Consider the following 12626-nt stretch of genomic DNA (forward strand, 5'->3'; position numbering starts at 1 on the left):
GCTTAATTAAACAGGCATGTGAATTAACAAACAGGCGCACGCGCGCACACACACACGCACACACGCACGCATGCACACACACACGCACGCACGCACGCACGCACACACACACACACACACACACACACACACACACACACACACACACACACACACACACACACACACACACACACACACACACACACACACACACACACACACACACACCAAGGGCGTATCGTCATAGAGGCCAATGGGGCCATGGCCCGGTCTGGAAAACTCTGCTCCCCCAGGGGGAAAAAAACAAAAAATCAACATAACAACATTAGCACCCCCTCACCCTATTCTCTTGTAGCCAACCACAGAAATTCGCCTTTGTTTTCAAGTCGGGCTTATTTGCATTCGGCCGAATTGTTAATGGGTGGCCATTAAAAACCGGTTTCCCCGTCAAACCGGTTCTCTTGCCAGGTAAACAGTATAAAGCGGGTCCAGAAATAGCTCTACATTTCATTATTGTTGTGACTTGTGACTAGTCTACTACTCTACAACATGAAGAAGCTCAAGCCACCAACCAAAAAACGATTCGCATTAACGCTGATGGTAATTCTCAATAGACTGTCACTTATCAGCCATCGTTGCGCGAGCCCCCACCCGCCCCCGCCCCCCGCGAGCGGGGCGGGCGGGGGGGTTAAGAATCTGGCCCGGTCCACGTTAGAACCCACCATACGCGCCTGACACACACACACACACACACACACACACACACACACACACACACACACACACACACACACACACACACTAACTGGACAAAATGTAAATAAATGGTGATCAACAATCGATTGATTGATTAGTTGATCATAGTAATTACAGATTTATGGATCAATATTGTGAACATCCATAGCAGTAATTAATGTTTTATTAATTACATATTGTGTAATTAGTAAATCAAACCACAGTCACTTCCTCACTTGATCATCATTTCGTAATAATGATAAAATGCGACCCGCCAAATCACACTCCGGAAAAGAACATAAGTATGGAAGTGAAGTGCGTCACATAAATGGTTGTGATTGGTCCAAAAGCCCGTCCAACTACTCGCGGATTGGCTGTGGCATTGCGTCACCAGGCTTCCCCACACTAGATTGGCTGCTGCTTTTGACACACACACAATAGTCGCGGGTTTTTTGGATTACACAAGTCAACACTGGCGCTCTCTTGTCTTCAGTCTGAGAGATTCTTCTGTTAGTGAACTTCATACAACTTCATCGCTTGGTTTTGGCACAGCAGTGTATTGCAAAACTCTACTCTATCGCTCTTTCTCTCTCTAACTCTCTCTCGCGGGACCGTCGGGAGCCAAGCGACAACTTGCTGATATGCACGTAATAAAGCGAGGTAGGTTTGATATTTTATTTGAATCGAGTCAAAACAAAGATGGATCTCCAGTGTAATATTGCGTCAGCAGTTTGTGAACGTTAATCTAGTTTTCCATTAAAGCCAAGACATGTCAACAATAGCTCAAACAGCTGTCATTACATTGTATTGCATGCGCGTTATAACTGAATAAAAGTTTATGAACACATCCTGAAATGTACATGAGCTATAATGTAATGATGCGGCGTTTTTTATGGACATCAGTGGTATGCCTTTGTCGTAATTGGCGCCAAGCAAACAACAATGAACAGATTGATTCATGAACCATACACATTGGGAATTTAGGTAGCCTTGGATCAAGACTATCATAGATGTATTTTATCGATTTTGACATTTGCTATTCTGATTTGCATATCTATCTACGATACGAAAGTAAAAGTCAGACTCGATCAAATACATCTGTGATGGTCTTTCTTGATTCAAGGCTAGAGTTTAGGTTATTCAGATTCAGGATGGGATGGATGCTCTGGTCCATTAGCCTGAAGGAGTTCTCCTTAAGGAAGAACTCCTTCAGGCTAATGGACCAGAGCTAGCTGTAGAATACAACTCTCGTAGACGTATTTATGATTCTGACGTTTTCAATCTACGAGAGTTGTAGGGTTCACCCCCCATGGACACAGGGACTTTCAGCACTATACCCCGTAGACACTCCAAACATGTACAAATTGAAAATAAAGGTGCTTATCCCCACGCCCTAAATGTTAACTCTCTCTACGGGGTAGTAGTTTAATGTAATAATCCATATATTTCAATAAAGAAGTGTTTTAATGCCGTCTGTGGCCGATTCTGTCGGAAGTTCCCAATGGGCGGTAGTGACTTGCCCATCTGGTGAAACCCGGAATTACACTCAATGTAAACAAGAAGTAAACGAGAGTGAAGAAATGGCGTTCGGCCACAGACGGCATTAAAACACTTCTTTATTGAAATATATGGATTATTACATTAAACTACTACCCCGTAGCGAGAGTTAACATTTGGGGCGTGGGGGTAAGCACCTTTATTTTCAATTTGTACATGTTTGGAGTGTTTACGGGGTATAGTGCTGAAAGTCTCTGTGTCTATGGGGGGTGAACCCTACAACTCTCGTAGATTGAAAACGTCAGAATCATAAATACGTCTACGAGAGTTGTATTCTACAGCTAGAACAGAGCTAAGATGGATACAGGTCGAGTGGGCACCTCAATGGCAAATCGGCTATTGTTCCCAAAATGTAAAAACATTAAGAATAAATGTATGCTGTGGAAAATGGTCGAAAATAAAGTGTAATGATTTGAACATGCTCTATTCATCACTCTCAGACTTAAGTTTACCGTTAAACTTCTTGTTTATGCCAAAAATGACTGGATAGCCACATATTTTGTAGCAATTGTAGACATATTAGGTCTTAAATGTAATTTAAAAAATATTACATGTATTTGGCCCCATTTATAAAATACATGTACATATAATATCAAATATAACACACAAACCTTATAAACCTTACCTTATAGACCTATTCTGCCTGGGAAATTATGTTACTTTGTAGAAAATGGCCAGCACGACGTTAATAAATATATTCTTGAATTTCAGACGGACGCCAGGAGCGTGTCATGTTTGATAAAATAACCTCTCGCATACAGAAGCTTTGTTATGGACTCAATTCTGACTTTGTGGATCCGGTAAGTTTACAGACCCTTGTTATTATCTGTAAATAAATATCCTCGTGTAATTATACAGTAACATTTTCATTATTTTTGTTCAGACCCAGATAACAATGAAGGTGATCCAGGGTCTATACAGTGGAGTCACCACTATTGAGCTTGATACATTGGCAGCCGAAATTGCTGCCACCCTCACAACAAAGCATCCTGATTATGCCATTCTGGCAGCACGCATTGCTGTCTCAAACCTGCATAAAGAGACAAAGAAAGTGTTCAGTGGTGAGTATAACTTGAAAGAAAGTGTATTCTTGGAAATTGTGTAATTCATATGGCCTTACCGGTCTCCATGTTTGCAGCATAATTCCAGCAACATTACCCTTGTTATCCTTTATCCAAATAGTCATACTGTAAATGGCAATGTACAACAATGACATGCATTGTTACTGTGTTTCTACTCTCACATAAGAGAAAGAAAAATATTTTTTTGCCCTGTAAGGATTGTGTAACAGCCCATAATATGAGGTCTTCACGTAGTTTATACGTAGCTCATTTTTCTCTCATTGCCACTGCAGATGTGATGGAGGATCTGTACAACTATATCAACCCCCTAAATAACCGTCACTCTCCCATGATCTGCAAGGAAACACTCAACATTGTCCTCGAAAACAAGGATGTAAGTATGCTGTGTTTGGTTATTGTCAATTATGTATATGTTTGTTATTTGCATTTGAGCACACAGCACTTGCATATCTCATATTGTGCCTTTGCTTTTCTTTGTAGCGCCTCAACTCGGCCATCATTTTCGACAGAGACTTCTCGTACAATTTCTTTGGTTTCAAGGTACTTTTTCTGACTAAATAGGATTAGTACTTGTCTTTTTGTACTTGTTTTTTCTTGGAGCATAAACTTAATTAGTCTCTCTGGTTTTAGACACTTGAGAGGTCATACTTGCTGAAGATTAATGGGAAAGGTGAGAATTTATTTTGTACTAATGTATAGTTCATGGTGAGGCTGTTTACTGCCTGGTAATGTCTTGGTCAGGCTCATAATGCTGATGTTGGTATTTTTGATAGACTGCTCTGTATCAATGAATTGCTAATAATCTGTGCTTTATCTGTAGTTGCTGAGAGACCCCAGCACATGCTCATGAGAGTGGCTGTTGGAATCCATAAAAGAGAAATTGATGCAGCGATTGAAACCTATAACCTGCTGTCAGAGAAGTGGTTCACTCATGCATCCCCAACATTGTTCAATGCTGGCACCAACCGGCCACAGCTGTCAAGGTAAATATTAGGCTGGACAGTATCAAATGGTGCATGTTTGAAATGGCATTTTGTAAATTACCTGTCCTTGACTATTTGCAGCTGTTTTTTGCTGGCCATGAAGGATGACAGCATTGAAGGCATTTATGACACACTGAAGCAATGCGCCCTCATCTCCAAATCAGCTGGAGGAATTGGTGTGGCAGTTAGTTGTATCAGAGCAATGGGCAGCTACATTGCAGGGGTAAGTGATAAATATGCCAGTCTAGTGTTTGCCACATATTAGAGTAAAAGCATTGTTCAAGTAAACAGAGTAAAGTGAAAGTAAAGTGAGGCTGAATGCTCTCAGTTAAACACAACCCTAAAACTCCAGCTCCTCCATCATACCCATATTAGGCGATGATGTTCATAATAGACAAGGGTTACAGATTGAGACTAATTTCAATTAATTACAAACAAATTAGTTAATAATGGGAAATGGGTTTTTTTTAAACAAAAGATTACCATAACTTCAGTTAAAAATAAATAATTGTGCTTGGGTGGCGCAGGGGTAAAGTACCTACGTACTACCTGACCACCACCGCAGAGTTCAGGGTTTCAAATCCATCGAGGTTATAGGCGCCTGAATTATGTGAGCGCTCCTGGCTGCTACACCCGAATCAAGCACACTAATCTAAATCTAAATCTAAAATTCTGTGGGGGGAAGCAACACTTGTATAAACTGAATAACTTCAACTTCATCTACTATCTGTAGTTTTTGTCTAATACTCTTTGTGTACTGTTTTTCAGACTAATGGCAATTCCAATGGCCTGGTTCCTATGCTTCGGGTATACAACAACACTGCACGCTATGTTGATCAGGGTGGCAATAAGGTTAGTAGGACTTGAGTTTTACCATGGTTTAGCTGTGGTGTGGGTAAAGATGAGCTTCTGGGAACTCAGATTAGGGTAAAGATGACTATAAACATATTTGATTTTGCATACTCTACATCAGGGGTCGGCAACCTTTTTGACATGAAGTGCCATGTTTTTATTTTATTGATAGTCAGTGTGCCACATCAAAATATATTTCCAAAAAAATCTGATTGTCCATATGCATAACAACCTTTATTTTTCCTTCTTCTTTTTCTTCTTTTGAAATATTTTCTTTCACATCAGGATGTAATGATCATCAATAGATTCAGAGCAATAGCCCACCCAGACTCCCACCCCAGTCAGAGTTAGGAGTTTAAATGGATGTAGAATTTGCATACAGATGTGAATTAAAAAAAAAATCCTCTCACACTTATGCCAGTGTGCCAGTGATCATCCTCCCTGTGCCAATGTTGGCACCCGTGCCTAAGGTTGCCTATCCCTGCTCTATTCTAATGAATGCTAATCATTCTTCTCTCTCCTCAGAGACCTGGAGCCTTTGCTATGTACTTGGAGCCATGGCATGCTGATGTGTTTGACTTCTTGGACCTGAAGAAGAACACAGGGAAAGAGGAGCAGAGGGCCAGAGACCTTTTCTACGGCATGTGGATTCCAGACCTCTTTATGAAAAGAGTGGAGAGCAACCAGGTGGGCTTTGAAAGAAGCAATCCACCCTAAATGTGAACATACATTATTCCTATCATCTTGGACAATTTTTGTAGAGCTTTATGAACATCAACAAATATATGCACGGCATGAAAAACAGAAGCTAAACATTTTAACTCATCTTAATTGCTCAAAGGCCTGGGCAATATGGAATAAAATGTATAATTAGAATAACTGAGCCACCGTTACGATATACTGTATATATATAATTTTCTTAAAATTCCAATATAAATGCTTCTGAAGGGGTAAATCACTGGTATGGCAACCGCATAGGAGCTCTACTCTTAATGCATTACTAGAACATACATGATATATTTCACAAACACAGTACAGAGGTTTTTAAGAATGTTTATTCTGCAAAAGACTGCAATACAAAAAAAATACTCAGCATTTAGTTCTGGCATTTCAATGTGACAAAGGTATTTGCGGGCAGGTACCACATATCTTGGATCCAGTGCTTTGGTCATGTCTTTAAAGCCCTTTCTATCAACTGTGTCTTTCCTCAAGTGCACAGTGATAGCAGACTTAAACAAAACAAGTGGGGGGAAAAAACAGAAGCGGTATGATGGTATGGTCAAAATCCATTCCGGTGTACCATTTGTACTTGTTATACTGTCCACCCCTAATTGCTCATATCTACTTACAGGATTGGTCTCTGATGTGCCCAAGTGACTGTCCTGGTTTGGATGAGTGCTGGGGGGAGGAGTTTGAGAAGCTCTACACTAGGTAAGGACAACGCCATATTCTGTTCTCCTCATAGATTGTGTTTTCTCAAGGCTAGTTTGTCTCATGGATCATGTGTACGTCCCCAGCTATGAAAAGCAGGGCAAGGCCAAGCGAGTGGTGAAAGCTCAGCAAGTGTGGCACGCCATCATTGAGTCCCAGACCGAAACGGGGACACCATACATGCTCTACAAAGACGCCTGCAATCGGAAGAGCAACCAGCAGAATCTGGGCACCATCAAATGCAGCAACTTGTGCACAGAGATTGTGGAGTACACCAGTGACGATGAGGTACGAGAAGCACAACATTGGATTTTTATTGGTGGATGGAAATGCATATTTAGCCTGGTGTTCTTGCCAGCTGCCTAACCTTACAATGTCTTGTTTAATGCTGTCTTTGAAACTCTGTCCCTTCTCTCCCCACCTCAGGTTGCTGTGTGTAACCTGGCTTCCATTGCTCTCAACATGTACGTTACCCCAGAAAAGACCTTTGATTTTAAAAAGCTGTCGGATGTCACCAAAGTCATTGTCAAGAACCTGAACAAGATCATTGACATCAACTTCTACCCAGTGCCTGAGGTACATTGTCTTGTCTAGTAATGATTGTCTGGCTTATTTATGGATCTAGGATTACCCATGGCATGGAGACTAAGACATTACTCTTCCTACTGTCTTTTCAGGCTGACAACTCTAACAAGCGTCACAGGCCAATCGGAATTGGTGTCCAGGGTTTGGCTGATGCTTTTATCCTGATGCGTTATCCCTTTGAAAGCCCTGAAGCTAAGATGCTGAACATTCAGATATTTGAGACCATCTACTATGCTGCCCTGGAGTCCAGCTGTGAACTGGCAGCAGAACACGGACCATACAAAACTTTCCCTGGCTCTCCTGTCAGCAAGGGAGTGAGTATAGTGGCCATAAGTTATCTCTTACAGTGTGTTAGGGCAAATACATATTGGTAGCCTTTCAAGTTCAACCTATGCAATCCTGATTGAGACCGGCGTTTGTTTGTCAGATTCTTCAGCATGACATGTGGGAGAAAACCCCAACAGACCTGTGGGATTGGAAAGTACTGAAGGAGAAGATTGCAAAGTAAGACTTTAACCTCTTCACTGTTGCCCTTATGGGCACCAGGATTGGCCTTGTGTCTGTGTATATTTACCACTGACTCTCTGTTCAGGCATGGAGTGAGGAACAGCCTGCTGCTGGCCCCTATGCCCACAGCTTCCACAGCCCAAATCCTGGGTAACAACGAGTCTGTTGAGGCTTACACTAGTAATATCTACACACGCAGGGTTCTCTCTGGAGAGTTCCAGGTCAGTAATGTCTGACTGGCGTCATTCCTCCTTGTAGTCTTCAAAGTTGTTTTTACAAACTACTGAGTTGCAAAATGTTATTTCCTATTCTCTCTTAGATTGTGAATCCTCACCTCTTGAAAGACCTGACAGAAAGAGGGTTGTGGAATGAGGAGATGAAGAATCAGTTGATTGCTCAGAATGGGTCTATCCAGGTAATGATGAAAAAGAAAAACACCAATCCCTAATTTTTATTATTTATTTATGGCATTTGTAGTGTATAAGGCACTAAAACTTCAACATGGTTTCATATTTTTTGGTATTGCATTTTTAACATCCTTTGATTCCCACAGGGTATTGAGGCGATCCCAGACGATCTGAAACAGCTGTATAAAACTGTATGGGAAATCTCCCAGAAGACTGTCCTTGAGATGGCAGCAGACCGTGGTGCTTTCATCGACCAAAGCCAGTCCCTAAACATCCATATTGCAGAACCAAACTATGGAAAACTGAGCAGCATGCACTTCTATGGTTGGAAACTGGTAAGTTGGGCCCACTGGACAGCAGGTTCTCAAAGTGGGGTACCCGCAAAATGTGTTAATATTGCATCAAATTCAATTTAACACCACTTAAGCCCTATTTTATTCTTTGGATATTTGAAAATAACTGTTCTACAAGCTCACAATGCGTCGCAAGCTTGAAAATTGTGAAAAATATTTAATTTCTCTTATGGGAGTCCCTGGCACAAAAGCTTTTCAGATGGGGGCCCGCGGCCATATACATATCAATTTGTTGGTCCTTGACATGAAAGGTTTTGAGAACCACTGGTCTAAAGTCCATCTCAATTGGAGAAAAAGCTGTACTATTAAAATAGAAAAAAATTAACCCATATCACCATCTTCTCCCAGGGTCTGAAGACTGGCATGTACTACCTGCGGACCAAGCCTGCAGCCAACCCCATCCAGTTTACTCTGAACAAGGAGAAGTTAGCGGACAGCCAGCCAGCCAAGACCAAAGAGGAGATCAAAGAACAGAACATTGCTGCCATGGTCTGTTCCCTGGAGAACCGAGATGACTGTCTGATGTGTGGTTCTTAAAGCCCAATTTATGCTCCGTCGACGGTGTCGCATGGGGGAAGAGCAGTTATACAAGCTCACAACGCGTCACATTCGCGATGCGTTGTGAGCTTGTAGATCTGCTTTAAGTGTCAATTTGGCTTAATGATCCTTTATCCGATAACCCTTTAACTTGATTTAACTAAAAAAATGGGGGTTTGTCCACAAGCACCCAAGGGAGGCGGGTCAAGGGAGACTTAATTTGGGTGTGATGTCCTTTAGTGCCCAATACCTGCTCTTGTCTTCACATCACAATTCTTAATGATTTCATGCACTGTATTGTATAGAATCGATGCTATTGAGTTATTAACCGTCTTATGTCAGCTCAACTTTTATGTAAATCTGTATGTCACACATCTTATATTTTACAAGGGAAAACCAGGTGAAACTAGAAAAAGTGCTCCTCGGAGCACAGGTCTCCGCCAGGTCAGGTAGGTTATTGTGGCCTCCTGGTGGCGCTATAATAGGCCAATGTGAAAAGGGTGCCATTTCTTCTTAGGCCTTGCACGGCAATCGGACACTGCATTCATGATTTGAGGCATTTTGTTCAAAAAATTTGTTTTGCTAAATTAGACCTGCTGGTGGCGCTATGACAGGCAAATATTAAAAGGATAGCATTTGTTCCTCAACATAGTGTGAATGTGCGTGCAAAGTCTGACCACAATCGGACGCTGCGTTCATGATTTGCGGCATTTTGTTCAAAACGAGCCACTCCTGCAAACTTTAGATGTGAATTTTAGCCAATCGGGATGGAATATGAAAAATTAAACAGATCCGTCTTGATCACATGACTATAGAGATCATGTGTACCGATTTGCGTGAAATTTGGATAAAATCGGAAGGAGTAATGTAAAAAAATATGTTTTACATAAGTCGGCCTCCTGGTGGCGCTATAAAAGGCAGATGTGAAAAATGCAGGGCAAAGGTTTTTCCTTGACCTCTAGGGAGTGCGCATACAAAGTTTTACACAGATTGGTGCAGTTATAGGTAAAAACACGAATCGGGCTGTTATAGCGCCACCATGAGGCTGATTAGAAAAATCTCAAGTGGTATTTCTTCCTCGGCATAGTGGGAATGTGCGTGCAAAGTTTCACGGAAATGACATGCTGTGTTCATAATTTGAGGCATTTTGTTCAAAACGGAGCAGTCCTGCAAACTTTGGAAGCCATTTTTAGCCAGTCAGGATGGAATATGAAAAATCTGAAAGACCCGTTTTGTTTAATGACTATAGAGATACTGTGTACCGATTTGCGTGATGTTTGGACAGAATCTGTAGGAGTACTGTGAAAAAAATTGTTTAGCAAAAAGCGGCCTCCTGGTGGCGCTATAACAGGGCCATGTGAAAAAATTGGGGCAGAGGTTCTGAATTGGCATCCAGGGAGTGTGTGTGCACAGTTTCGCTGCGATCAAGCCAGCGGTGCGGGAGATTAGCTGTCCACAGACGGACGGACGGACGGACGGACAGGGGGTAAAACATACTCTCTCGCCATGCCTTTCGGCCTGGCGGAGACAATAAAACTGCTACAAAATAGGATTCCCTTGTCATTTCACTGTGATTGTTTTGTTTTGTGTTATGTAAAACTGATTAGTTCAATAAATATTCAGTTGGTTGACCTGAAACAGCCGTTCCCAAGACTGTAGCCTGTAGTTGTAGTGGTGTAGAGTCCTTGGTATTAGGGAAGTTACAGGAACACAAATGAGAGATCAAGCCAATGAGAGCAAGCACAGCAGACTACACTTGTTCCAGCAAGGTGTATTTTATGATTAACTGGTAGTGATAATTTCTGTGGGTGTGATGCAGGAATCAGGATAATTCTGCTCAAATGCATGTGAAACAACTGCAGTCTGGTGTTCTCTCTCTCTTTTTGTTTTGGGACTGCATTCGATTGGTAGTTCTAAGGTTGGATGTTTATGGCTCAATACCAAACCATGCCAAACATGGTCAGTGCTGAATGTGTCCATGTTGTTTTTACACCAATCTTGGCATATTTAAACACCTCTACACAGAGCCGTCTGGGAGAAATGCGGGGCCCTGTGCGAAGTCGCGTGCGCGCGCGGATGGGGGGAGTTGAGTCAGTATTTATACCCTGACTCAACTACTGGGGTTGATTGAGTACTTTTACTTGTAATAACTCTTCTAGTACCCTGACTCAACTACTGGGGTTGATTGAGTACTTTTACTTGTATTAACTCTTCTAGTATATGATCTGACTGTTACAAACACACGTCTGTCTGACTCACTTTACTCTCATCATCTTTAATAAGATCAAATACATCAACAGACATCATCACTGTCACAAAAAAAACAGACATCATCACTGTCACATAGAAACTATAGACATCATCACTGTCACATAGAAACTATAGAATTCAAACCTGATCCATAAATGACAAACACTACAATATAAAACATGTTATCAGTAATAATCATATCAAACATGTCACCATTATACCAATAGAATTACAAACTGATTATTTATAGTTATACGCTACAAAATAACTATTTGTATTATTATTATTATTTTTAATATAATTGTGTGATGTCTGTCTGTCTATAACGCCAAAGTCATTTGAAACTGAATGATGCATTAATTAAATAATCACTGCAATCAATGTATAATAATAATTAATGACCTGCCATAGAATAATAGCCCTTAATCAATACCAGATCAATATATTCTATAGGTTTTTATTGGACGCCAGACATTCTAACTGTGGTTTTCCACAGTGACACAGATTTTCCCTGGTAACAACTTCAGAGACGGACCCTCATCATCACCATTCATAATAAATGGAAACAGTGTCTCAGTGAAAGTGTGTGTGAAGGTGTGTAGGTGTGTGTTAGAATCAGGATCAGAGAAGGACAGCTGTCCTCTGTCCCAGTCCAGCTGGACTCTGATCCTCCAGGGTTTCTGATTCACCGAGAGATCATTCCTCTCCTTATCAGGCCCTGATGAGGAGTATGCTCTGTATCCACCCTTTACCCTCGTAGAACCCTCATAGAACCCTATAAACCAGTCTCCACTCCCTTTGCGTCCCTTCCTCTGGAAAGACTCCACACACACACCTACTACCCACTGTTTATTGTCTCCAACCTCAACATCCCAGCTGTGAGACCCTGAGTTAAAGCCCTCAGAACCCAGGACTTGAATATTGAAGTCAAACCTCTCTGGGTTGTCAGGAAGCTGCTCTTTCTCTCCACTTCTCACACTGGTCAGATCATCAGACAGCATGAGCCATGGACTAGCAGTGTTGGGGTCCAGGATGACAGGAGTGCAGGAGACAATGTCCTTCATCTTGTCCCAGACTCTGAAGGTCAGGTTCTTCAGGTGTTTGGCCTCGTCTATCAGCGCTCCTGAGACCGGCGGTGGGTCCTGCAGGGTGAGCTGGACTCCCTCCATCGTGGTCTTGTAGTTCTGCAGGAATGAGACATTACATTACAGTCATTTAGCAGACGCTTTTATCCAAAGCGACTTACAATAAGTGCATTCAACATAGGTAGGGAACGAAAACTACTAATCACCAGAAGTCTTAAGTGCATTTTCTGCAAAAACAAGCAAAAACAAGAGACGTGGTCGTCGGCTCTCGGCTGGTCCT

The 12626-nt window shown here is 41.8% G+C and overlaps 1 protein-coding gene across 1 annotated transcript; it reads left to right on the plus strand.

Annotated features, from left to right (window-relative positions):
• Positions 1-1189: 1189 nt before the first annotated feature.
• Positions 1190-10601, plus strand: LOC308089834 (ribonucleoside-diphosphate reductase large subunit). The gene is made up of 19 exons (XM_080434764.1): positions 1190-1377; positions 2986-3074; positions 3158-3335; positions 3629-3729; positions 3837-3896; positions 3987-4026; positions 4177-4339; positions 4421-4562; positions 5108-5191; positions 5717-5878; positions 6543-6622; positions 6709-6910; positions 7049-7198; positions 7300-7521; positions 7635-7711; positions 7800-7935; positions 8034-8129; positions 8268-8456; positions 8823-10601. The coding sequence occupies exons 1-19, from the start codon at positions 1359-1361 to the stop codon at positions 9009-9011; spliced, it is 2379 nt and encodes a 792-aa protein (XP_080290890.1). The 5' UTR covers positions 1190-1358; the 3' UTR covers positions 9012-10601.
• Positions 10602-12626: the final 2025 nt, after the last annotated feature.

Source organism: Gymnoscopelus braueri (assembly GCF_963280865.1).
Source record: "Gymnoscopelus braueri genome assembly, chromosome: 8".
NCBI classification, from domain to species: domain Eukaryota; kingdom Metazoa; phylum Chordata; class Actinopteri; order Myctophiformes; family Myctophidae; genus Gymnoscopelus; species Gymnoscopelus braueri.

Excerpts from the sequence above, each read along its gene's own strand:
- LOC308089834 (XM_080434764.1), top strand. Across the intron at positions 7,712-7,799 it reads CTGAAGGAGAAGATTGCAAA|GCATGGAGTGAGGAACAGCC; the intron begins GTAAGACTTTAA and ends CTCTCTGTTCAG. Across the intron at positions 7,936-8,033 it reads TTCTCTCTGGAGAGTTCCAG|ATTGTGAATCCTCACCTCTT; the intron begins GTCAGTAATGTC and ends ATTCTCTCTTAG.